The sequence below is a fragment of the Barbatula barbatula genome, assembly GCF_947034865.1.
Source record: "Barbatula barbatula genome assembly, chromosome: 8".
In the NCBI taxonomy this organism is placed as follows: Eukaryota; Metazoa; Chordata; class Actinopteri; order Cypriniformes; family Nemacheilidae; genus Barbatula; species Barbatula barbatula.
Window position 1 is genome coordinate 13,226,044 of NC_136771.1, and position 27,871 is coordinate 13,253,914.

The 27,871-nt window shown below is 38.5% G+C and overlaps 1 protein-coding gene across 1 annotated transcript; it reads right to left on the reverse strand.

Annotated features, from left to right (window-relative positions):
- Positions 1-27,871, reverse strand: pudp (pseudouridine 5'-phosphatase). The gene is made up of 4 exons (XM_079463349.1): positions 27,718-27,871; positions 27,270-27,488; positions 26,917-27,146; positions 1-1,384 (listed from the first exon to the last, which is right to left on the reverse strand). The coding sequence occupies exons 1-4, from the start codon at positions 27,770-27,772 to the stop codon at positions 1,208-1,210; spliced, it is 681 nt and encodes a 226-aa protein (XP_079319475.1). The 5' UTR covers positions 27,773-27,871; the 3' UTR covers positions 1-1,207.

The following is a 27,871-nucleotide window of genomic DNA, read 5'->3' on the forward strand; positions in this document are numbered from 1 at the left end:
AAATTTCATATTTATTAGTGTAAATGTCATACTCCAACACTCCTGAGTCATTTGGTATCACATCATAGAGGTCAATGATATAAACAAGACTTTGTTTCATTCGTTCAGCCAGACATTTACACACTTGAATGAAGAGTAAAGGAAACCTTGGTGATTTTTCTAATATGTTTCTCAATAGAGGTACAGTCTATACACATACACATGTTCTCACATGTGCACACAAGTTCTTTGTCAAAATCATGATGCTTAATGGGCCTCATTTATTTATTTTTTCAAACAATCAAATAAACAAATTAGTGATTCGCAATCTTTGTTACAATCTTTTTTTTAAATGTTAGTTATTGTCAACACAATTATTGTTTCATGGTAAATTAATAAATTAAATGACATGTAAAAGGTCTTCCTGGAATGGAAAGTTTCCCAGAATACCTCATCTTTAAGGATGAAAGGACATGGCATATATACGGAGGAGGAAGTGGATGCCAGAAAAAAAACATTTCTTGCTACCGGAGGGAAAGGTTGAAGGAGATGGGATTGAGTTCTCTTAAGGTGTTGGACAGCACTGAAGGGGGGAGAGTGAACATGCTAACTCCAGCTCTGTGAAGGCGGACACGGTCAGAAGATGAAAGAAGACTGTGTTCTCGGATCCGCGTTATTGGATTACTTCACGTGGTTGGAACTCACATTTTATTAAAGCTCTCCTAGGAGTATAGGTAAAGGTAATAGAACTCACATATGGTTGAGCGGGATTGTTAAACCGCCACATACTGTAAATAAGAACCATGACAGCCACGTTGTGTACAGGTTGAAAGCTGTACTGAAAGAAGATTTATACACCTAGACACATGTAGAGAGAACACAAATGCAAGAGACTGCACAAATATAAATTGGATAAAATAAAAAATAGACACTGTAATTGGTTCAAATGCAAAATGTCAATACGGCTTAATGGTTTAACGAAGCCGAATAATCAAATTTATCTTGGGTGTCACTCGGGTGATCATTCGGAAAGAAATGAGATTCAGCATTTTAACTGTCTGAAACAATGATGCCAAGACAAGAAAAACATTATTTTTTGCACCTGAATGACAAATCCACAGATAACAGGAATAAAGATGAGTTTTTTGACTGCATGAGCCATGCTGCAGCCTGATTTTATATTTCATAACCTCAGAAGATATAGTGCAAATCAGTCTGGTGATTATTGTCATTGGTAGGCTGGGAGTCCAAAGAGCTCTGGTCTAAAATCTTCTATGCTTCTGAGTACCAGGGTGGCATCCTGGGTAAGGTCACGATCCAGATTATCATCTGGGATCATCACAACCTGCATCCCGGCGGCCAGGCCTGCCTTTACACCATTTGGAGCATCTTCAAACACCAGACACTGTGGAGGCAGAACCAGAACCGACTATTAAAAGAATGCATTTGAATACTAAGACTTTCACCATATTTAGAGACATTCTGCACATTTCTGTCTGGGAATAGAAGCAGGAGGTGGTTAAATCTAATGCATTTGTATAAGTACTCTTTGGTGAACAAGAAGAAACTTAAAACAGTGTATCTAGGACGAAAGCTGTTTTAACACAAAGCGTTGTCACACATTTGATGTAGTTAATAGAAGTTAATGAATTAATAAATTGGTTCATGACATCATTTTTTAATGTTCAAAAAACTTTTCACAGTACTGTAGCTTTTCAGGTACGTTTCTTGTAGCATCTTGGAGACATTTCCTCAGCTCTTGTGCTCTCAGTTTTTTTCTTTCTTCGTGTAATAATAAAAATGGAAACTGATATTTCCTACCAATACACTATAGCGTAATATATAAATAACTGGCTTAGGGGGTGAAAGTACTAACATTCCTAAGACTTTGCACAGTACTGTATATAAACAGGCCATATGTGTTTTGAAAGTCTTGCTGGGAGATATGAAAAAGGTTGTGCTGGGTGACACAAAAAGGGGAAATTCATGTCCATAAAATGATGAGTTCATATGACGAACTGTCATAAGACTCGGTTGCATATGCTGGAAATAGCTTTTCTATGCTGACACTGATATCTAGAGATCAAGAAAACTGATGGCCAGTTTAATGCCAAAACACAATTTATAGTTGCGACTATAAAATTGAAAATGTAATTTAATAAGCACTTAGTAAATTTACTTACAATAAATAAAAACACTATAAATCAGAAAATCCATAGTTATCTCGAGGGTGAATTTTCACTTCCGTTAATCACAAATTATTTGTTATTTTAGTTAGGACAAAAGCCATCAGTTGACTCTCAAGATGTTTTATTAGGAGACAAGAAAAGTCTCAACATTCTGTTCCTCTCATCACATACAGGAACAAAACAAAAAAGGCACTTGAGTTTCCATGAAAGGCCATAATAGACTGAAATCACTAAGCCAGTTTTACCATAAGTGGAAGAACCTCACAAAGGCCAGCGGAAGCACTGAGCTCCCTTTGGAGAGTAAAACTAAGCTAATTCCCTTCTACCGGGGGCACAATTACAACTTCTAATTACGCATAAAGGCCGGCAAATTACCCATAATTACTAAAGCACGCATTTTTTTGATAAAAGAAAGGAAATAAAAAAAGCTAGAGGACAAAAGCTCAATTGTGTGCTTTTTCACTGTCAGTAATTTGAAGTGGAGCATCTTGTTGGATTAGAAACGGTCCAGGACATCTCACACAAGAGAGATTCAGTAATTAGTCATAGCTGGAGTATGAGGCATTAAGATTCACACGTCTCTTGCGCAGACAGCTGGGGTTGAGAGGGTGAGACGACAGTCTCAAACACCTACAGTTAAGACAGTGAATCAGCGTTTTACAGCCCCATTTGCTTCACACTTCAGAACATGCTAAAGGTAAAAGGTAGACACTGCTTTACGTTCAAAAGGACACCATTTATTAAAAGCCCATCTTGACCTTTATTTCTAGGCATCAGGAGAACAGAATAAAGGTGCTCGAACAAAGCCAAACAAAACGTAATTACGCAAATTGGGTAAATACACTCACAACATAAATGCAGAGGGAAAAAATTAATGGCCATCCATAAAACAGCCACAGATGCAAAACTCCAGTTAAATCAGTCATCTACCTCCACAAATCTGTCTGCAATCTGTTTAATGTACCGCTATGCAAGAGTGGCGCTGTTCCACAGCTAAATCTGCAGAGACACAGAAAAAATATATAGTGTACTGTAGTTGTGTACGGTGGGAAAGAAAGTCTGGGCATTACAACATACTGATAATAAATAATAATCTTTATAATAAATGTGTCTCTTAAAAGTGTGCAATCATTTAAAGGGATAGTTCACCCAAAAATGAATTATCTCTAGTTGTTCCAAACATGTATGCCTTTCTTTGTTTGGTTGATCACAGAGAAAGATCTTTGAATGAATGCTTGTAACTAAACAGTTCTTGGACCCCATTGACTATACAGTGGTAGTCAAAAGTACCCCAGAACTGTTTGCTGTCCTACATTCCTCAAAATATCTTCTTTTGTATTCAACAGAACAAAAAATAATTATTCTCCTATGGTAGTCAATGGGGTCCAAGAACGCTTTGGTTTTAAGCATTCTTACAAATATCATTCTCTGTGTTCATCAGAACAAATACATTCATACAGATTTGAAACCATTGATGACACGTTTTCATTTTAGGGCGAGCAATCCCTTTAAAGTAATAAAGTTTTTGTTTACCGCATGTGTTGGACTTTTTCACAGTTTTCAATGTGTTCATTTTATGGCAGTAAATTGATTAAGAAATATGTATTAAAATTACAGAACTACAATCAAAATGTTTGGTTATTTCTAAAACAAAAGTACACATATTTTTTTAAATATCAAGTTTCCCCTCTGCTTTTTCTGCATCTCTCTCTTGTTTAACACACATGATTCAAATCACCAGCTCATTAGAAAAGCACTCCATGAACGAACTGTGTTTCGGATGAAATGGGTCCTAGACATTGTTCATTGCTCACTACTCCCTGCCTGCACACAGAAAATCTGCTGACATTCAAGAGCACGGATTTGCGCTACACGACTCTCAGAACTTACTAAAGAAATGTGAAGGGTTATTTAACTGTAATCGTGTGATTTACGTACGTCATGTGCACTTTAATGCCTTTTGAATCTTACATTTTACTTTTACATTTAGGCATTTGGCAGATGCTTTTATCCAAAGCGACTTACATTGCATTATCCTATACATTTTACATAGGTATCTGCAATTCCCTGGGATCCAACCCATAACCTTGCATTGTTAACGCAATGCTCTTTACACAGAGCTACAGGAAAGTTATCTTACACACGCTCCTTCCAAAGTAGAATCCTGGCAGAATACTCAGTGATGTTCACTTCGCAGGGCACTCATATTGAACAAACCACTGCTCTAGATAGATTATTGTATTGTATCTAAATATTGGATATAAACACGTCTGCTAAAGATCTGGAAAACATCTGCTAAAAAATCTTAGAAAGAGCAGTTTTACATCAATTTTAAATCATAAACATCTTAAAATAATTCATCTAACTTATTAAACTTCCACATAGACTATCTGATATGTATGAAATTGCATTTGAAACACAATAAGTAAAGTAATATATAGCAATTTTAATTCCCTGCCATGGTCTCTTTCGAGTACCACCAGTAGTAGCGTACAACAGTTTGAGAACCACTGCTTTAGAAGGTTTCCACGGATTCACGCGCTGGCCAGATGTTAACTACCGGTCTGTGTTTGTTTAAACATTTTTGTTGTTAATTATTTAACATTTTATTTATATTAATATTTTATTGTACATTAATTGTGTTCAATTCAATTAAAGCTAGTTTTTTTCATGTTGGCAAATATATTACTATTTTAAAGTAAAAAAAACATTATATGTTAATTTAACTAAAATATTAATCCAGTATTCTCTGGCACGCACATACAAATGTGCCACACTTAACAACGTGAATTTTTAGATGATGCAGAGATGACCTGACAAAGTGGAGTCCAGTGCTCTTGGAAATGTCAGGGGCCAGATGACCATCTCTGCTAGGCTACATCAGAGTGACTAACATCACGTGTTATACAGGGAAGACACTTCACCAAAGCTAACACACACACCGCTGTCCTGAAAAAGAAAATCTCCAAAAATATTATTTTTGATACCAGTATCGGGCCCAATGCTAAGCTCAATGTACTTGTACTTGTACTTGTAAAAATGCACCGATACATCAGGTGACAAAACTGATTGAAATTTGTTGTGAACTTTGCTTTGAAAGTTTGTGACAAGCATATACATTTATTAGTTGTTTCATAAAGTTTTTAAGGTGGAGTTGTTTGTAAGCTATTCTATTTTTATTAGTCTCACTGTGTTGTGAAAAGGTACTGGCATCGGGACAGGCATACATTTCGGGACTCATACAGTCTTTAAAAAATGGTATCTTGCATCCCTTTTAGAATGTGCATGATGCAGCGCTGAAGGAATAACTTATTTCTCTACAAGTCCCTGCAAGTCGGTTTATAATTGACTGTGGAAGCCTTTGCTGCTCCTCTGGAGCCTTATAAAACATCTTAGCTACGTATATAGCTGAGACAGAGACTTGATCCAGCTATGAGCAATAAGCAACATAATAATGTTACTACACAGAAAAGTGGCTATAGTTAAATCATGAGACCTGACGGTCATGCTGAAAATGCCTGTGACATGCAACCACAAATCAATGACCGCATTGGTTTCATAAGGCTGCGGCCATTTCTTTGCCAAAGTCTATCTGCTCCGATAAGCAGCCAGAACGCAGACATGACAAAACAGAGATGACAACAACAAGAAGCGAGAGGCGTGGGTGCTCATCAAAAGACTGAGCAAGTGACTGTACGTATGTCACATGGCTGTACGCATGTGTCTGTGTATGGGTTTTATGTGCAAGAAGAAGGCTGTTAAAACCGTTCTGTTGAAAATTCTGCTGACAAATTTCTAACAGAATCAGTAAACAGCGATGATGGGTAATAGTTTATCATCTGTGTAAGAGTTAAAAAAAGACAGAGAAATATAAAAGATCAGCCCATACACAGAGCATTTTGGCGACATAACACCCTAGGACCATTGTATTATAACACTAAACATCATTCAATGGATGAATGCATTCTTCACCCTACCTCGCCTTGGCATGATATGGCCTGTTCAATGGAATGTAAAAATCTGTGGAGATTTCAAAGGCAACTTGGTCAGACTCAGAATATTTTCTTTTAATACACTTAAACACTTTTCCACAAGTTTTGTGCTTGATGATAAAGACTTTTCAGAAAACTTGTTTAATTTATTCCTCTATAGACATATCTTTGCATATTTCAAGGGATCAAGCTGGGGCCATCGTTTGATGATATATTTTGCCTAATCCTAAATTACATTTCCTAACACTCAGTTAGGATGTTCTTAAGAGAGACTTTGGTGGTTGATCGATACAGCAAATATCCTCAATAAACTCACACATACTTCACTTCTTCAGCCCACTCATACTCTTCATGAGGTCTTGAACTCGGCACGGTCTACGCAAAGCTGTGGGTTGATAAAGAGCTAAGGGGGATTGTGAAGAACTGCCTGGTTAAGACAGATCCCAGTATCAGCCCAGCACACTGACATTTACAACCACACACAAACTGAAATGCTGTGAAAGCAAGTTAACTTGAAGATGAAATTTGTTTAATAAAGCGCAATCTGTGTGTAATTCTAATATGAATATTATTGATTTTTAGATGACAAATGATAATTAAAGGACACATTTCATTTCAATTTGTTAAAATAAAATAAGAAATAAGAGGACAAAGTTGGTATAGGGTAGTACCCTGTATTGTTTTTATCTCCCACCCTTGCATATTCAATCTCATGGGAACATTTTAGCTTTCTTTGTTCTTGAAGGTCCAGTGTGTATTGTTTTATCCATGGACAGAAATGAAATATAATATACATAACTATGTCTTTATGGTGTATAAAGACCTTACATAATGAAGTGCTATGTTTTTATTACTTTAGAATGAGGTATTTCTATCTACATATACACCAGGGGTCACCTAACATGGAAATCGCCATGTTGTTTCTACAGTAGCCCTAAATGGACAAACTGCTCTACAGAGCATGTTTCATAAATACATTATTTTCTTCTGCAAAGAAGAAAAACATGACAACATCTTAACCCTGTATCAGCCTCCGTTGTGCTTCGAAAGGGAGGGGTGGAGTGAACCAACATTATGAAAAACTGAGCTGCTTTTTAAGACTATAACAGAGCATTTGTTGCACATCATAGAGGACACTAGAATTCATTAAATATAATTGAAGGAGAAAACTGTGCTGTTTACCACTTACAGGTTTAAAATCTACATTGTGTCAATGTCAAAGTTTGTGACTTGGTGAAACAATTCCTAGTACATGCAGGTTGATGTATTGGTGTCTCATACATATTTATGAGACTGGATGTTCTAATCCAATGAAGTAATCGAGCAACAGACAAAATTGGGTCTACTTGTGAGTGAGGGCCCATTGAACTTTTCCAATAACAAAAATCATACAATTCTTCACACTTTCTGGATGATATTTAGTTGGTGCTGGTATTGGTCACTGCCAGATAACAATTGGTCATCCACTGTTGGGTCTCTGGTCTAGCACTCTCTGTGTTTTCTGTCTTGTCCTCTGTCTTTGTTGTGTCAGGCACGTGGTTTTGTTTTGGCAGAGTGAAGCTCGCTACATGCTTGTAGTCCGTGTGCTTTACCCTGCCCCTGTCATTACCTTGTTAATCTACTCATTTGGTTTTCCCCGTTTCACATGGGTCTCCTCACGATTTCCCTTGCCCCGGCTGGTTCCTTATTTTCTGTCAATTTCCCTCTCTTTGTATTCTGCATGTCTTGTCAGACTTTTTGAGTTATACCCTTACGTATTGACCGTTTAAGATACTTCTTGCCTTTCCTTGCCTAGTCTAGTCGTGTTAATATTTTGGTCCTTTATCTCCTCTTGTTGTTTCTTGTCTTGGCTCCAGAGTTTAGTGCACTCCCGGGTGTCTGCCTCTCTTTACCCCATTGTTTCTGGCCAAGTGTATTTATACTTTTTTCAAGTGTTACCTGCCTAGTGGATTATCCTTGCTTCGAGTGGATTTTGGCTTTGATTTCTCCCCTTGGGAACTGCCAGCTCTACGGACTGCCTCTCTTCGATCTGGGCTGGCCGTAAGACTCTAAGGACTGTGTTTGTTCCCTCTGGGTTCTTTGTCCCTCAAGGACCAACGGACTCTGCTACTTTCTTCCCCCTGGGTCATCCCTCACCACTGGCCAAGCACTCAAGCCATTTAACTCATAGTTTCCCCCGCTGGACATTTCTCTGTCTCCGCTGCGGCGGTCGTGGTCGTTACTCTTTGCTCCACCAGTCTGTGGGCTTACCTGTGACCTTCAATAAATCGGTCAACCCTGGACTTGACTCTTTAGTATTCGTAACAGAAAGGTCTGACCAACATGGAGTCAGCGGGGTCGGATCCTGTTCGAACTGCGCTCACGCAGCAGGGTGCATTGTTGGGACAACAGGGCTCTCGGCTGAACGCCGCTGCCAAGGAGGTGGGAGCGCTCAAGGCACAGATGGCCCAGCTTCGTTCTCATTCGGACGAGCACCAGCTTGTTCCCTGGAACCGTTCATCGAACGCTGAGACTCATGCAAACAACCCGCCAATCTACAATGGTGATCCAAACTCCTGTAGAGCTTTTCTCTCGCAATGCAACTTAGTGTTTGGTCTCCAACCCAGTTGGTAAGCCACAGAGGGCTCCAAGGTGGCCTACGTCCTCACTCTCCTTTCTGGCTCTGCTCGTGATTGGGCAATCGCGCTCTGGGAGGCTGAAGCTGCCTTTTGTGCTAGTTTTGAGAACTTCCACAAGGATATGATCAGCCTCTTTGATCGGACTGCCCAGGGGGACGAAGCAGCAGCTCAACTTTCCCGCCATACTCAGAAGGGGGATCTATAACTGATTATGCTATTCGCCTTAAAACTCTGGCCGCTGCCTGTGACTGGAACGACAACGCTCATCATGCGCGATTCCTCGATGGACTGGATCATGCCATTGTCGACTAGCTTGCTCCGCTTGATTTACCCAGTGACCTAGACTCTCTTATCTCCCTCTCTGTCTGAGTCGAGAGCAGGTTGAACCACCGCCGACAGCTTCGCTTCTCGAGCCCCTCTTGGTGCTCACCCCCCACACCGAACACACAACCCTCTGCGAGCCCACCAGTCAATTCAGAACCCATGCAGCTGGGCCGCCGCCTACATCACACCCCGCAGCAGGAACAGCTGCGTCTGTCACACAGGCTTTGCTTACATTGTGGCAAGGCTGGCCATTTTACCCTACACTGCCTGCCAAAAGATCTGGGTGGGCGCTATCACTTCTTCTTACTCACCTCTCAACCTCACCTTACTACCTTGCCGTCTATAGTTCCAGGGGGCCTACCACACAGGTCATGCTCTTCTAGACTCTGGGGCAGAGGGAAATTTCATCAGCACTCAAACAGGCCATGAACGGGGCATGTCCTGCAGTGGGGTCACTCGTCTAGACTAGTCTGCCATCCAGGAATTTGCTATCGGGGAGTTTGCGAACTGCCAGTACTATGGACTGGCTCTTGCCTTTACTGGCCTCCGGTGTCTGCCTGTGGCGCTCGTTCTGGGCTGGCCGTAAGACTCTAAGGACTGTGGATTACTCCCTGTTTTTTCCCTCTAGGTTATTTTTCCCTCAAGGACCAACAGACTCTGATACTTTTTTTACCCCTGGGTCATCCCTCACCACCGGCTCTAGGTTCTTTGTCCCTCAAGGACCAACAGACTCTGCTACTTTCTTACCCCTGGGTCATCCCTCACCACCGGCTGAGCGTTCAAGCCATTTAGCTCATAGTTTCCCCCCCTGGTCTGTTTTTGGGGTTATCTGTGACCTTCAATAAATCTGTCTGAACCCTGAACTTGACTCTTGAGTATTCCTGACATCCACCCAATACCTTTTTCTCTTTTTCGCAGTTGTGCATGCACAAATTCTAAATCACAGTAAGCCGACTGTAATGAAGTTCCATAGCAGGGAAGGAAGGAGACGGGAACCGGCGAACATAAACTAACTTTTAATCAAATCAAATGTAAATAAACACAAACCACAACATAAAATCCAGGCCTGGTCCTCTCTCACTGATGGTCCGGTCGTTCGTCCTTTTATATGCTCAACAATCTCCTCCGTGATACGAGACCGGTGTGCGTACAGCTGACGCTCGTTAACACTCACGCACCGACCTAGCATCCCGGCTCTTGTCCCGCCTACCTCGCTACACCAACCAAAAGCTCCAAACGGCAAAAAACTCATTTGTCAGATGAGTGTGAAAGCACTGTTGCCGTTTCTTGGCATTGTTTAAATAATCTAATATAGTAAATGTATGATTATGTATTTAATCCATAAATTAAAATATTAAAGCAAAGTATTCAGTCACAGTACCTTTCTTAAACAATAAAAAATTGGTAGTGTGTTTTGTTCAACAATTTGTGTGGAAGACAGTCGTGAAATACATTTGAGAACATTATAATGTATGAAGGCACTGCACTACAGGTTTTGTACTGCTCATCTCCCTCAAACAGAAAATAAATAAATCCCATTTTGTAGCTCATAATAACTATCATGTTCAAAGTGCCCCCAAGAAATTCTAACAAATTTACACACTGTGATAGAAGAATACATTTGAAACATGTTACAAACAAATAATTGTTTTAAAAACAGTTGTCTTTTCAATGCTGATAGTAATAACATTTTCCATAAATCGGAACGGGACACACTAAGAAATTAGCCACCTACTGTTGAGTAAATCCAACCATGGATGTTATTTTATTGTGAAATGAGTGTGCGAACCCGCAATCTCATGCCTAAATGTATCAATCCGCTACACTTACTGGCAGTATGGTCATTAATATCAAAGGTTCTCAAACCTTGGGTAATAAGGAGGGTCAGGCAAAGCCACTTGATGTTGTGGTGCATTGAAAAAGTTAATTCCAGCAACTAACAATCAGACTTGTATAGTTGACACGTTTATTGTACTTGGAAGCGGGATGCACAAGCGGCACATTTAGAGCGTGAAGCATAGCATAGCTTATGGTCGCGTTTATTAAAACATTATTAATCACACTCACATAACAAGGGAAATAATATCTACAGGTATGCCATAATTGTGAAGCCCTGAAATAAGGTATTTTGATATTGCAAATAAACTTATCCTATATATTCATGACAAGGAAAATAAAAAATAATGGGAGTGAATTTGTGTGTTTTTCCCATATTTTCTGTTTAAAAGGTGTGCCATGAAATAGCTTAGCTTTGATTATACCTGTGTTTGGAAACCCCTAATTTATATTATCATAATATACGTTGCTGTTTTCTACTCAATAAAAGCGCAAAACGCAGAACATATAATCATCAGCTATAACAGGAAAAACACCTAGAGCTAAATTTATGGGCGGCTCTTTTGAGTTTGTCTTGACAAAGTCAGACCAACAAAAGATCTAAAAGCTGATGAATTTGTTGCCGTGGCAGGTTAACTTTTATATTATAATCTGAAATTCTATAACTGTAGCCAGATTTTCACGGATTAAATGCACTTTAATGCTCCGAGAACGGCTCTGTCTTTGATTTAGCAAATAAATTGCTGTATCGCTGCAGTTTGACTAAACTTCCTTCCACAATCTTTCTCTTTAAATATACACTAAATCTAATTTGACTTTACATCGCAGTCTATACAAATACAATTATAAAGAAGCTTTATTTTCATCTTAAGGTGAACTCTTAACAGTGATGAGGTATAGCTAAGAGCGGTCCAGACCAACCTTCCGAACGGATGACTTACAGAAGGTATACTTAACTAAGAACGTTTCGGGAGAAACAAATTAACGATAAGGTAACAGCTTAAGGGATAACTTAAGAATGACGAAGCGATAAGAACGTTTTGGGAAATGTGGCCCTGATCTCTTTTAAATGTGCCAGATCAATCCACGTTTACTTTGTTGTTATGCTAGAGAAGGCCCTAATACGACTTCCACCATGTTCACAGAAGAACGTGAAATTCTGTTCCTGTATGTATCACTAGTCTATGCCACAGGACTGAACCCACCTTTTGTAAACCTCAACTCCCTTCAGGCCACTGCTCATATTTGAAGGATATGAAATGTCTGCCTCTTCTTAAAGAGGTGGTCCACTTCCTTGCCTCTAGTCACAATAGAGACGGATGACTTGGCACACATACATTACTCACAAGGAGGAGAGGGCTTCCATGCCTCTGGAGTGACTACTCAGTATTCACGTCATGCTAGCCTCCTCACATCACCACGTGCATGCGATGAAGGGAGACCAGAAAATCCTCTTTAAAGTCACCCTTTAATGCCGATCTACTGCTAGCTAGTATGAACTTAAAAGGTTCCGTTTCCGATCAAATTCCGATTAATGGTTTTTCAACGTGTTGATCGTTTGGTCCCATTTTCTCGATACGTGCTTGAGACTTAGCGATCCTGAAAAAGATCTAAACACGAATGCAAAACAAATGTTTTTTTCAAAGGGAAACTATGTGTTGACCATGTCCAAGGCCGACGCATGCACAATGGAGATGGATTCATTTTTGATCTGAGGTTTCCTTTGAAGACCAAGAACCCACATATATTATTGAGAGTATTCTGGTGCAGGCTGATGAACAGTCTGATTTCACAGACAGACATTCATGCTTTGAATATTTTCTTAGATGTCAGTGTTTTGAAATTACATGAAATACGTTGATTTGGTTCTGGTCTAGCACTGTAAAAAAACATAAATTCCAACTTTCTTTACCTCCTATGCTTTTGTGCTTTGATCAGATATAATGGATACAATATTTCACATGGTTTTCACCATTGCAAGTGTCCACGTGATATGATAGCACAAGTAATGATGCTAGTTAATTTTTACATATCGCTTTACAGCTCCTCAACTTCAGACCTTCTAAAGCAACAGCTACATTTGCACCTGCTAAGTGCCACTGTGGCAAATTTTCACTTTGGCCTACAAAACATGCGTGAAAACATACAGAACAAAATTAATGAATTTCTAACTAACGCATAACATCATTCCATATTAACCTTAATGTCTTTATACTTATATCACAGCACGTAACAATTTCCAAAAGTTTTGTTCCTCACACATACACTACCGTTTGGGATTACTTCCATTGTTAACCTCATTTTTAAATTGCTTTGGATAACAGCTTCTGCTAAATGACTCATTTGTAAATGTCGTTTGTAAATTGACCTTTAGGATCAGTTTACTTTGCTATTTATTTTTATCTGTAAGCTTCTAAAGGTTGTATGTGTGAAGATTCTGAGAAACGTTAATCAAGGATGGAGCCTTTTTCTTGTGATAGGATTTATGTGCCCTTACTGAAAAGTCATCATGCGCCAGACTACAAGAAAACATTAGTTGTCGAAGTATGGAGAAGTACTTGTTTTATGTTATGCCACTAATCCACAAAATATACATGAAGATGTAAAAAACATGTGGATATTTTTGTGTGTTTTTAGGAGTTTCAGTAAATTTTGTATTCGAAAATTAATCTGTGATTGTTAATTTGCCATCATTTTTGTTTCATGTAATTTATAAATTAATGTTCTGCTAGTTGGTTAATCATACAGTGAGATGAAAAAGAAAAGCATGACCATGATGAACAGAATATATATAGTCTTTTGTACATTTTAGTTTTTTGGATAATTTTTGACCATATCTAAAGCATTATTTACACTGTAAAAAATCTGGAAATTTTCTGGCTGCAGAAATATAAGAATTTATTCATTTTTTTGTTAAATTACATATTTTTCCTGAAATTTTCAGTCTTTTAGTTTAGTTTCTCTGGTTTTGCGCATATTTAAAAAAAAGGTGAAAAACTGTTAATAAAACGGATACATGTGTAATATTACAGTGAGTGATAACGTTACAGTGAGTTATAACGAGCGGCAGCTGTGCGTACACCGGTCTCGCATCTCTCACGGAGGAGCTCTGGAAGCATAAGAGAGGAGTGACAGGAGGGAAGTGCGAGAGAGGACCAGGCCTGGACTTTATGTTGTGTTTTATAAAGTTTGTATGGTAAGTTTGTTTTATTGTTTGTTAACATAGTTAAAATTATTTTTACATTTGCCGGTTCCCGCCTCCTTCCTTACTTTTATTGAACCTCGTTACATAAACATTATACGTGAAAAATCTCTAAAGAAACAACAGTAAAATTCTGTAAAATTGACAAAGCGGTGAAAGAAAAAGTATTTGCTCTGCTAAAAAGATTTCCAAGAGGTCTGGTCTTTATATTTTCTTCCAAATGGAGGTCTGGGTAATAAGTTTTATGAAAATACATAAACATTTAATCAATTTAGCCAAATTAGATATACTGTATAAAAGATATTGTCTTTTGTCAGCCAATTTATTTTATATTTTGATTATTAGCGAATTAAAATGCTCTCATCATAAACAAGTTAGCCTTTTCATACCAGAACTACTTTAAAAAATGTTCCAATTAGAAAGATGTTAATTACAAAATGTGACCCTGCTTGTGAAAACCCAGCAAAAGTCTTCAGTATATCTTCAGTCTTCAGCCTACAGAATATTCTGTGAAAATACAACAACAATCTCTTCTATATATACTAAATAAAGCCATTTATAAGATTGAAATCTTAGTGAAATTAAAGCTTGACATTAATATTTGATGCATGTTTATCTAATAATTAGATAGATTATAAGACTTTAGCCTGGGTTTTCAAAGGGTTACAAATGTGTGCGTGCTGGTAAATAATGCTTAATGTAGATTAAAATGTTATGGTTCATAAAATTTCACAAATCTAGTTGAAAGATTGGAGACATATAGCAAACCGTAAACAGACTGATGCAAATGCTTTAATATTGGTGCATTTTGATAACTGTTGTGTGCCCATTTAACTGCACTGCGTGTCTGCACTAATGTTGTTAAAATAAGCATGTGTCTGCTGCTCTTCATATGGTGCGTCTTTGGCGGGAGAGAAGCAGCGCAATGGAGCAGAAAGGGTTGATCTAGTGTTGGCACTAGATAAAAATAATTAGAGGATATAGCGGCAAAAGATCAGTTTCATAAATGTTCCTGAAAGCACATGTTAAACAACCAAAATAGTCAAATATTTTAAATAGTTTATTAGGCTATGCATAAACCAGTTTCACCAGCATGGGAATTGGTCTATGTCAGTCATCCTCAATTGGCGGACCGCAGGCCGGATCCGAACCTTTGCTCTGTTCCGCCAATTGAGGATGACTGACATAGAGCAATTCCCATGCTGGTGAAACTGGTTTATGCTGGTTTGGAAGTTCAAACATATAAACTGATGAATAGCTTCTTCTCACAATCCTCTCTACCCATTTCTCCTCTGTGTGTCTGCTGGATTTTCCCTCAGTCTGAATGCCACTGTGCCTCGGTCGTTTCATCTCCTGATGCTCTTCGATACACACACACAAGGCCGATTGTTGACGCACATGGATCGCTTTGAGGCAGGCGTGTGATGCGGCAACATTTGTTAATCCCTTGATCACTGTAGATTCCCTCTCAGCGCTGCTTTCATATCTTATCAGGGGAGATGCAGGTTATAATCGCGCTGTTTAAGACCAAGTTGTTCTGTGGACCTTCAGTAAAAATTCCCAAAGAAGGCATGACGCACAAGACATTCCTCCACAAACACTGCGTGAGCTTTTCATCTTCCCATTTTCAAGAATTCACACAATGACCTATAGGCTATAGCTGTTGATATAAATCCTGCATCTAAGCTTATCTGACACTGATGGTGCTCTTCTAACTTCTACACAGAGAATGAGATGTTTGATGATTCTAACATCTTAAGTACCCAATTGACTCTGATTTCTCAAGAACCCTTGAGGAATTGTGATTTAGTTCTCATCAGTGCACAGGAGGGATGTATAATATCGCAGTTGACACAGACAACGTTCCAAATCACAGCTAGTGACACCCTGCATGTAATATATAAAAACTAATAATCCACAGCACAAAATTATCCGTAGAGAACATTCCTTACTCACAAAACATCAATAATAAGGATTGCTGTGTATGTATATATGTATGCTTTCTTGCAAAGGTTTTCAAATCTTTAATTGCTTAATGAATTGACAATTTATTTGAAACAAAACAAAATGTATGAGACTAAAAATGTTCTCTCTCTCCACGTATAGGCCCTTTGCGCCAACTGCTCTAAAAAGACACAGTTGTCTTACAGTTGGCCTGTAAATGCACACAGTTTTTCTGTTTCAAAGAAAAATCTACAAGTCAAAGACTAAGTAAAACCAAGCATAAATTAGAAATAGTACAAAATATTAGTCAGTTGCTGCATGTGGAAAAAAGGAAGTTGCATCACATCTCCCTGACACTGCCTGGAAATATTTACTGTCTTTGCCAAAAGAGGAGCATTCTTGTTAGGAATACAATAAAGGTGGACCAGTCAAATATAATGAGAGCTCTGGACATTACACTGACACGTTACACTCCGTTTTACTAAAAAAAGAACCACGCCAGGAGTTATCCAGCAGCAAAGACATATAGATTGTTAGCCAAAATTCAAAGATACTGTATATATGTGGCAAGAACCTGACACTGTCCACATCTCAGTAAAAACTATTCCTACAGTGTTATATGGAAGCTTGTGCTATGAAACTACTTTTTATCAGCAGAGATTGATCATCTTGTTAAAGAGAGAGTTTCATATTAACAAGTACAAGAAAATAATGCACTGCAACATATCTGGAACTTAACTTACGCTTTGAATATTCATCTTACAGCAAGAGTCCAAACACATTGGAGAAAACAAATAACAAAAATGACACTGCCCTTCTGATTAATTTAATAAAGAAAAGTATTCAGAACAACCTGGAACTCAACCATAAAAATGAGCAAGAATGATACTGTACATTGGTAGAACTTCCAGGCTTTTTACAGTAACATACTGAAAACACTGTTGTCAGCGGGTCACTGTAAAGTTCAGTTTATGCTCGTGCGCAGAGCTGCATATTCTACGGCGTAGCCTGATGTGCACCTCTCCAAAAATTGAACAACCCTGCACGGCCCGCAAGCGCTGTGATTGGTCTGTTTGAACCCCTCCCTCAGGCACCATCTGCGATACCATCATGTTCATTCATTTTAAATTCAAGTAAATATTCAAGTCAATTATTTGTTCTTCTGTATTTAACATCTCAAGCTGCAACAAAGGTGACTGTTTACTTGCCGCTATCACTGCTAATGCTTCTCAAACTAGCTGCTTCTTCTTCAACTCTAGTCTTGGTTACACAAGCAACACACAAGCGTAGGCACTTACGTCTAGTGGTCATTGCCTGTCGACGCAGACAGTGACGCAGAAGTATAAATGAACGCCGACACGTAGCCTATGGTGCAGAAGTAAAAATTGGGCTTAAGTCTTCTTACAGTAAGTACCTGGTGTAGTAGAGCTTTGTTGATTTATATGAAAAAATTGATGTTTAATTATTGTAATAGTAAACAGAGAGATATACTGTATACCCAACTTTAATGGACGTTCACACTATTATGATAAACGATAACAAAGATTTACCTTTTAAAAATCATTACTACAGTAAACTACTAAAACTCATAGACACTAGTGTTTTTGAGTCTCGCCATAATAAATATTTAAGAATACTACAGTATTTGCAATTTATACAATTACTACAGTTAATACAACAACATATTCTAGTGCAAAGTATAATACAGTTTACTATAGTAAATACAAAATGTTTCATCAAAACCTGTGTTTTTGTATATATTTGAATTTTGAACAAGGTATAGCAACAATGATACTATTTGGTATCAAGATACTGCAGCTGGTATAGTATCGTTAAATGTTTATGGTACCGTGAGAACCCTAACACAAACAGTTTCTGCCAATCTTATATTAATCTCAAATCCTTATAGACTTTGTGTCTTTAAAGAGTATTTAGTTTGTTAAAATTGTAAAAGACAGATATAGCTGTACGACTATTTCTGAAAACTGCCGTTTGCCAACAAAACACAAACATTTCACTTACTGCTGTAACAACTCACAGACTACACTTCCCATAATCCCTTGCACCTGATTAACCCATGATGTTGGATATTATTTGTGGATTTAACCTGTTTGCCTACCCGGGGATTATCATTAAACTGTTGGACTGTAGATTGTTTTGGTGTGTGTCGTGCTCATCACTCAAAGAGTGTTACAACGGAGGGAGGTTCATGTCTGGCATATTTTAGTGCTTCGTAACGGAATTTCATAATTGAAAAAACTCCCGGAAACGTATATGAACCTTCGGGGAGTTTACCGAGCACAGAAATACTACATCTAAGGCTACAGCTACCGATTATTTTAGCAAGTAATTCACGTTCACGAGATCAATTTTCTGCGTTGTGAGTTGGAGTGCCGGCGTCCAATAGGGGCAAGCCCCATACATGTACGGCGCACAAACCTAATACGCATGCATCAAATTGCTCTCGTCCAAGAAGAAGACTAAGTGCTCTCGTGAACGCGCGCCATACACTGACAAGACAGAGGAGAATATATCGATTAAAGTCTGTATTTTGTTTTGTTTTTCGCACATAAAGCACCCTCGCCCCTTAAAAAAAAATTCAACTGAGACACTATGCCCGGTTTTATCAATTTAACAATGTCTTAAGTACTTTTCTGGACCTTGACAACAACTGACACCATGATGTCTATGAGGAGGCCTGGAAATCTCTCGGATGTCAACTCAATATCTTCATTTGTGCTTCGAAGACGCCTGACGTTCTCTAAACATGTTTAACGTCATGTGGGTGAGTAAAGAAATCACAGAAAGTTGATTTTTGGATTAACTTTAATTCTGACAAACATGACTGACAAACATTCTAAGGGTGCGCATAATTTTTTAAGAAAACGCACATATATTAAATATATGCCTACTTAATAACATACAGAAGATTTACTAAGAATGAAATCAAGTTGCTAGTACGTCTCGTTTGAACTTTGTGTCCTACCATTGTTACAGCCAACTCTCAAACTACGACAAAAACTGCGGTCAAGCAAGGCGTGATTTAGGTTCTTATACACAAGTATTGTGTTTATGATATTTTCTAGGAACGCCAACTAACCACCAACAAAAGAGGGAGATCAAACGTTGCCAATTTTCTCAACCAAGTATTTGTTTCTTGGCACAAAAAGCACCCTACCCCAACCTAAACCTTAAGTCATTGAGAGGGATAGCACATTCTAATGGTAGCACAGAATGGCATAACACCGGCATGGCACAGCTAGCAAGTCAGTGTTACCACCATTTTCTAAATATCTTCTTTTGTGTTCTACTGAAGACCGAAAGTCATACAGGCTTGAAATGAGGGCATGTTAATAATGACCACATTTTCATGTTAGAGGTGAACCATCGCTTTAAGTCAAATAATCTTTTTACTTGACTGACGTTGTTTAAACATAAAATGTCAAGGTTATTCATTCATTCATTCATTCATTTTCTACCGCTTATCCGGGGCCGGGTCGCGGGGGCAGCAGTCTAAGCAGAGATGCCCAGACATCCCTCACCCTAGACACTTCCTCCAGCTCTTCCGGGGGGACACTGAGGCGTTCCCAGGCCAGCCGGGAGACATAGTCCCACCAGCGTGTCCTAGGTCTTCCCCGGGGTCTCCTCCCGATCGGACGGGCCCGGAGCACCTTCCGGGGAAGGCGTCCAGTAGGCATCCGTAACAGATGCCCAAGCCACCTCAGCTGACCCCTCTCGATGTGGAGGAGCAGCGGCTCTACTCCGAGCTCCTCCCGGGTGGCCGAGCTTCTCACCCTATCTCTAAGGGATCGCCCAGCCACCCTGCGGAGGAAGCTCATTTCAGCCGCCTGTATCCGGGATCTTGTCCTTTCGGTCATGACCCAAAGATTGACCGGTAAATTGAGAGCTTCGCCTTGCGGCTCAGCTCTTTCTTCACCACGACGGACCGGTACATCGACCACATTACTGCAGAAGCTGCACCGATCCGTCTGTCAATCTCCCGTTCCATCCTTCCCTCACTCGTGAACAAGACCCCGAGATACTTAAACTCCTCCACTTGAGGAAGGAACTCTCCACCAACCTGAAGTGGGCAAGCCACCCTTTTCCGACTGAGGACCATGGCCTCGGATTTGGAGGTACTGATTTTCATTCCAGCCGCTTCACACTCTGCTGTAAACAGTCCCAGTGCATGCTGAAGGTCCTGGTTTGAAGGGGCCAACACGACAACATCATCTGCAAATAGCAGAGACGAGATCGTGTGGTCCCCAAACCTGACACCCTCCGGCCCCTGGCTGCGCCTAGAAATTCTGTCCATAAAAATTACGAACAGAACCGGCGACAAAGGGCAGCCCTGCCGGAGTCCGACATGCACTGGGAACAAATGTCAAGGTTATTCAATGCTAAATATCTACATGAATTCACACTGCTGCAGAGTGTAAACAGCTACAGTGAAGAAATGCGTTCATGAGATAATCAAGTAATGAATGAAGTGATGACTGTGAGTGATTGCTGATGAGAAATGAACTTACTTTTACATACCTGTACATAGCCCTAATATGTTTATGCACCAGCTGGACGAAAAAAAGTGTGTAATCCCAAAGTCGGATTTAAACATCCTGACTTTTGATAAATATTTACACCTGTAGCACCATCTAAAACTATGACCAGGCGCAGCTATAGACCATGCCTGTCGCCACAGTCACATTCTACCGCATTGAGAGTAGTCTTGGGTATCGTTTGAATTTTATCGATTCCGATTCAAATTTCTATTCTGCTCATCGATTACGTTTCTTATAGATTCCCAGTTTCGATTCCACAGTTCAAGTAAAACATTTAGATATCAACATATGATCATTTAGCCTGCTTATTAATATATATATTTATGAGCACCATTTTGTGTATATATATACAATATCTACACATGGCAACCATTTTTGTCTAATTTATTTAAATTTGTATTACCACACCTTAATTACATCCTGGTAGAACTCTAGTAACTATAATGAAACTATGGTCAATTTGTGGTTCCTGTGCTTTATCACAAGTTCAAACAAGCACATTTAAAAAAATATGCACACAGGAATTGATTTTTATTTAAAGTATCCAATTCCTATTCCTTTCGATACGATTCCTAGTCTTTCGATTCCGATACGATTCAAATTTTTGATTCCCTAGTTGAGAGTAACATTCTTATTGTCTCCAACGAAGGCAAATGTTAAAGAGGAAAATAATTTGAAGAAGAACAAAAAGGGGCCGATTATTTCTCCATTCCTATCCTTTTTTTATCCACTCCTATCCTTTGTTATGTATAACTGCATTGCCAATTCCTTGATTTATTCTAAAATATCTGCGCTGTTAAAATGAAACCTTCCTGTAAATTATCGACAGGGAAGAATGTTTTAAATTTGTTAAAAAGGACTGAGTGTATTGTAACCGAAAACATTACAAATAAATTCCAAAACATCATATGCAAACTTTTCTTGAAGGTGAACATCATGATTTATGTAAAGACATATTTTTAAACGTTAACTGCATCTTACATTCCTAGTCTTTCGATTCCGATACGATTTACACTTATCCCCATTATTTCCCATTCTATTATATTTTGCCATAAAAATAACACCCCTTAAAATGATGTCTATCTTCGTGAAATGCAGTTGACAGCAGATTCATTATGTTCTGTAATGTGAATATAAATTAAAATAAAACTTAAAAGGAGCATTAGCCTTCCATTCGTTATTGTGAATTAATTTTTAAAAAATCCAACGCTTTCTCAGGTATTTGACAGATAAATTACATTTCCTGCTCCTAAATCTCAAATATCTGATCGTTCGTGCTTACTTCCATTGCTGCTCACAAATCTCGCTCATGAGGTGTATGTTGACTTTTCAATGAAGGGCGCTAAAATACACTTTAAAAAAAAAATCTGTAGATAAGACGGCCAATTTTATACTGGATTTTTTATTTATCTCCATGGATAAACGTCAAGAGTTTTTACTTACGCCTACCTCTGACTAGGCGTAGGATTTAGTCTCAGATGTAAGCTAAACCTTGGAGGTGCAACAGCTATAAATTCTATGCAGGACGCATTTTACCTCCAGACTAATTTTACGACCGGGTGTACGTCCAGCTGGTGCAACTGGCCCCTGGTGAGCTCCATCAGTGTATCCTGAATAGTAGGGGTGTGAATGTTTAGTACATGATTCACTGGCTGATTTATTAAACATAAATTTTTAATTTCACAAATTCAGAAGGATTCCGTTGGATTCCATACAATAAGCAATGGAGTCAGTCAGTAACTGTTTATGCACCAAAACGCACTAGTACACTTAAAAGACTTCCCTATCTTTGATAAGAAAAGGAGACAGACCTTTTCACACTGTTTATTGCACCACAGCATTGGCTGCTCTCAACATATACTGTAGGCTATAATAAAGAGTACAAGGTCGAGAGATGTGAAAGATGAATGATTACAAGACATTTGTTGTTTATTGAAAAATGTGAAAAATCGTTACTACACTGGCTAAAGTAATAGAATAGTATCCCTTTGATGGATTTAAAAAGAACATGAAGCTCTGTCTCATGAGATCCCAACCAGTCAATCGCACTGTTAGTCGATGGCCGAGAAGCCTTGGATCTGTATTTCAGCATAACATCTCTGGTGACCAGGTGGACTCTGGCACCTGCTCAAAGAGACTGCCGAGAAGCAAATCCATGCAATTCATTTGCTGGCAGGACATGTTTCACCTGGAAAAAATTAAGAAATAGTAAGCTGTGGACATAAACAGAAGTTTATTTTTATGTTTTGGGCACTATATCTTTATTTGATATTATTTTTTTTGCTGTTTCAACTAAGGCATTCCGACACTGTGCTACAGTAAATCTACCGTTTCATGATGCCGATCACAATTTCGTTTATATTTACAATCGGATTTAGGACTAAACATATTACAATTTATTTTACCAACCAGTGTGAAGTACTACCACACTGTGAGGCCGTTTCATGGGCAGGGATTAGAATAAGCCATAGGCCTTAAACTGGGACATCCAAGTAGTTTTAACAAAGTATGCCTTATAAAAGCATATTATATGCCTATATTTAATAAAACGTTCTGAATGCAGGAGCTGCATGTACATCTTACCTTTATGCATACTGTGGGTTTATGTCCTGATAAGAGGTACACTTTCAACACAGACTTCATTTCTTGTGCCATGGTCGTGTCACATCTGCACGGCTGCATACGTTTTAGTAATTTAGCCTGGAAAGGCGCGATCTGAGTCACTGCTGGTTGTTCTGTTTCAAACATTACAATAGTTGCAGTATCATAATGGTAGCTATCACTTTCACCATGTCCTCTGATTTACAGATGTCAGTTTCTGTGGAGAGTTTGAACTTAAAAACTAAAAAACCCAAATTCCACCTAGTGCAGATATATTATTTAGTTTATTATAAACTTGGCATATTAAGGCTATCCGCTTGTTAAGTCGTAACATAAGGAATACTGTTTCTGGGTCTAAGCCTCCATTCGTTTTAAGGGTACTCATTAAACAGCCATTTATGACAACATTTTTATTCATATCACACATTATTACACTAAACTTTTATAAACCCTTTTGTACACTATAGTCTCACAGAATCTCCACATAAATATTTGAATATATTTTTTTAAATTAACCGTGATTTTTGGTTGTTTGCCTAAGGCATTTGATAGAATGTTTGGACCTGGGAACGATGGTGCGTCATGCTGAAAAGCAGAATGGAAAGTACAGTAAAAGTGTGGTAATGAAGATCGCCTCCATAGAACATAGAGTCAATGGGGAGAGAAAGCAACAGTAGTTAGACTGGAAAACCGTGAGCTTGTTGTAGGTCTATCCATAAATTAATGCTGAATTTATTGTAGAAAAAGTGATGGTTGGCAATTGTTTCATCTTAATCATTTCTCAGAAAACAAATAGCTGTATGCAACCATGCATACAGTGAAAACTTTTCTGCATTTGAACAAAATACTGAAAACAATACTGTAGATATAAAATGATTCATGGAATTTTTGTATAATAACTAGGGGTGTGATGAGACACTTATCCCACGGGATGAGACACAAGAACGAGATTTTTAGACCTTTTTAAATAATTCCTAAATAATGAAATATATAGGGACATTTTTTATTTTATTCACCTTAAAACACAAAATGCCAAAATGTAGTCATTATAAAATCACCTTTTATTTTATGAAACAAATTAAACTTCTATTTGAATGAATTATAGTATGCAGTAATAAACAATATGTAAATACTGCAAAATGTTTTGTCACAAACTCAACTGACAGACAGTAACTGCACCAAAAATGTACTCTTTGTTTTCTTACCGGTGCAGCTTTTAGTAAAGAGCTGTTGCTGTTTTCTCTATATGCTTTTGCATAGTGCTCGACTGCTCGTGTATACAGAGTTGGTGATCATATCACAATGTCAATGTGAAACCTCACAGCATTCAGAGAAACAGATAAAACTACATAAACACATCATGTTTTATGCTTACATTGCACATAAGTATAAGATCTGCTTGTGAAGAGGTTTGCCTGTGATTATATTTAAAATGACGTAATGTGAAATTGCAATTGCTATACTGTATATGTGGTGAACCGGCGTAAACACTTGTGCTTAATGCGTGAGGCGCTGCAGACGTGAGTTACACACGCGAACGTTGAAACCTGTCAGCCTAGCGCGTGTTTACATAAAACACGGGACAGAAGTGCTGCGGGATAATGTTATCGAATGGCGGGGCCATAACCATAGCTTATGGTTATGTTTTATATTTTTTCTTAAATATTTTTAATTCCTTTAAATATCTTGAAACCAGTGAAAAATATAGTAGCTAGGATACCCCTTACATACTGGAAATGGTTGCTATAGGGAAATTTGTTGCTAATGTTATTGTCATATTTACCAAAGAACTGACATTTCAATACCGGCAAACCACGACTGACTTTGGAGTTCGTAGCTCCTTTTGTAAAACTATTTTTTTCATGTCCTGGACTTCATATAGGAAGGTCACTTCTTTTAATAGCATTGTAAACTGCTGTAACCAATCATTAAAATACATTTAACTTATTTTCTGAATGTTGAGGAGTTGGGGCTTAGTGTGAGAAGCATCTTAAAGCTGTATGAATCTCTACAAAAAAGTAAATGTAAAACTCGTTTTTTTTAAGCATATAATTTCAAACATAAATCAATGTCATAACAAAGTTACTTCAGTGCTGCGAAGCTGTGAAACTCAAATATCACAAAGAACAAATCACTGAATACTTTTGCTATATATAATATATACAGGAATAAGTAAGAAGTTATAACTATTCTTTAAGCATGCTCTCTATATTTCCAATTTAGTCCTCATTTTCTGCCTTGTATTACTGTGGTGGAGGAAGCTGATTCAAAAACAGAACAAAAGAAAAACCTCCTTACTGAGTGAAGGGACGGATATCAATCCCTCAAGGACAAAAGAAACAAGCCAATTCACAGTCCTGTATCTCGTTTATTTCCTCCTTTCAAAGCTTAAACAGGTTTTATGGTGGTATAAAATGAAACATGCATAAAGTTGATCCCCATTTGCCATTGATTATTTCCTGCCAGACTTTGTTAGCGATCATCATGTTAGGCAATTAAAGAAGAAATCGAGCAGCTATAAACAGTTAAACATTTCAGAACAAAATAAAGGCAATATCATTTGTATTTTAATACTGCCAACCAAGAGGCATGCAAGACAGGAAATCATTCATTTTCATAGTGCTCACACTATAGGTTTGAGAAAAAAAATGAGGGGTGCAATGATTTGCTAATTCTCTCATCTCACAGCCAGGTTTAAAGTCTTATATGCAATTAGTAGCTGACTTACAGCTTCATCCACTGAAATCAGACAACTGGAATAGTAAACACAATGCAGCAATCACCCTTTTGTTAGCAATAAGCCAACTGTATGTTTATACAGCTTAGGGAGATGTCAAACAAAGCCCACAGAATATGACTACTTAAATAATATTCATATCCGACCGTGATTCAAAAATCACAACAATTGGAAGGGGACAAAAAGAGTGAAAAAATATAACCAAAGGATTCAAATAATTACGGAAATAGCAGTGAGTGAGTGTGACTGGCAGTATAGTGATATGTTCCACACTATTTCAAGAAGCAGTGAAATGTCTATTAAAATATCTGCCTTGCAGGGCTGTTTACCTGACCTTTCAATCATCATCAGCAGTAACATAACTTCAGTTTGCATTATAACTTCCGTCTTAAAGTGGCCGTAACACACGCGGAATGTCATATTAATCATGAGTGCATATAGAGTAGTATTGCATACTTTCTATCTTCAAAGAGTCTTTAGTTCGATCACATTTATAAAGGATACAGCTGTACGATTATTTTCGAAAGCATACGGCGCGTGGAAGGGGTAGGCTGAATTAAAGCACGTGCGCACCCATTGCCAACAAAACACAGTCGTCAGTTTCACTCACCGCATGCGGTTCATGTCCGGCGTCTTTTAGAGCTGCGGCGGGTCCATATAAAAGTTTCAAACGATCTCCAAATCCAGCGTTATATCCACCATTTATATAGCATACATAACACAGAATGCATGACACACCGTTGCATGGCCACTTTAATTGTCAATTCTAGTCTGGCTGAGAAAACACCTTTTTAAAGCCTCTATTGTTCGCGAATTTCAAGTTCACTGTCATATAAAGGTGGCAGCCAGCATGCTAACACTCTGCCCACTGGAATCTCCACTCTGCTAAAGAGTTAAGCATGTAGAATAGACTGGAATGGAATTCATACCCCTACCTGTTCTGGGTTTGCTGAGGGACGGAATCTCTTGGCACACACAAAAAAGATGTCCGGTTGTGGCTTGCCATTCATGACTTCTGGATCATCTCCAAGTACAATGTGAGTGAAGAGGCCAAAGAACTCTTTATGACGGCTGGTCTTCATTTCAAAAGTCAAGCCTGCTGAACTTGTGGCCACAGCAATAGGAATGCCATGCTTGTGGAGATGATCGACAAGCTTCTCTATACCTGAAATAAACGCAGACTATTTCAATGGCAAAGATAATCATCAGATTGAATTATTAATATGACTTGGAGGCTAAGGCAATCCCTCTGTTACATCTTTCACTTCAAATCCTACAGGGTTATTACCTGGCATCAGAGAGGCAGTGGGGAACAATTTCTCCTGAATCTTCCTGCTCTCCTCCAGGAGCTCCTCGGGTGTCATTGGGAGTTCCAGTTTGTCTCTGATCATTCTGGCAGCATCCAGAGCCTTCTTGCCCATCACAGAGGACTTCACTTCCCATGTGTACTTCTTATTGAACCTGTCACAAACTTCCTGAAACGAGACTGTGTACAGTCTCTCTGTATCTGCAAGATATTTAAATGGAAAACATGCGATGCTGCAATGAAAATTAACGGACCAAAAAAAGCTTTAAACGTTATGCTTTTTCGGTTCAAGCCTATCAAAACAGACTCGTGAAATAAGGTCTCCGACTTTCTAAATATGACACGAGTTACAGAAAGGAGAGTCAGCAAAGGACGACATTTTATTATGGGAGCGGATTTACAAGCGTTCTTTTAAAATGTTTTCACCCACCCAATAACAAGCCGTCCATATCAAAAAGCACATGTGTTACTGGTTTATAAGACATGTTTGAAGCGACGCGTGTGTTGGACTTCTTGACAGAACCTCATTCACTCACTGAAAAAGAAAACAGACAGATGCGGAACCTGCTGGACAAACGAAGTTC

Bases quoted from the DNA above. Each gene is read 5' to 3' on its own strand.
- pudp (XM_079463349.1), bottom strand. From the start codon at position 27,772: ATGTCTTATAAACCAGTAACACATGTGCTTTTTGATATGGACGGCTTG. The intron at 27,489-27,717 runs GTGGGTGAAAAC...AATATCTTGCAG, and splicing joins TATGGACGGCTTGTTATTGG to ATACAGAGAGACTGTACACA. The intron at 27,147-27,269 runs GTAATAACCCTG...CGTTTATTTCAG, and splicing joins CACTGCCTCTCTGATGCCAG to GTATAGAGAAGCTTGTCGAT.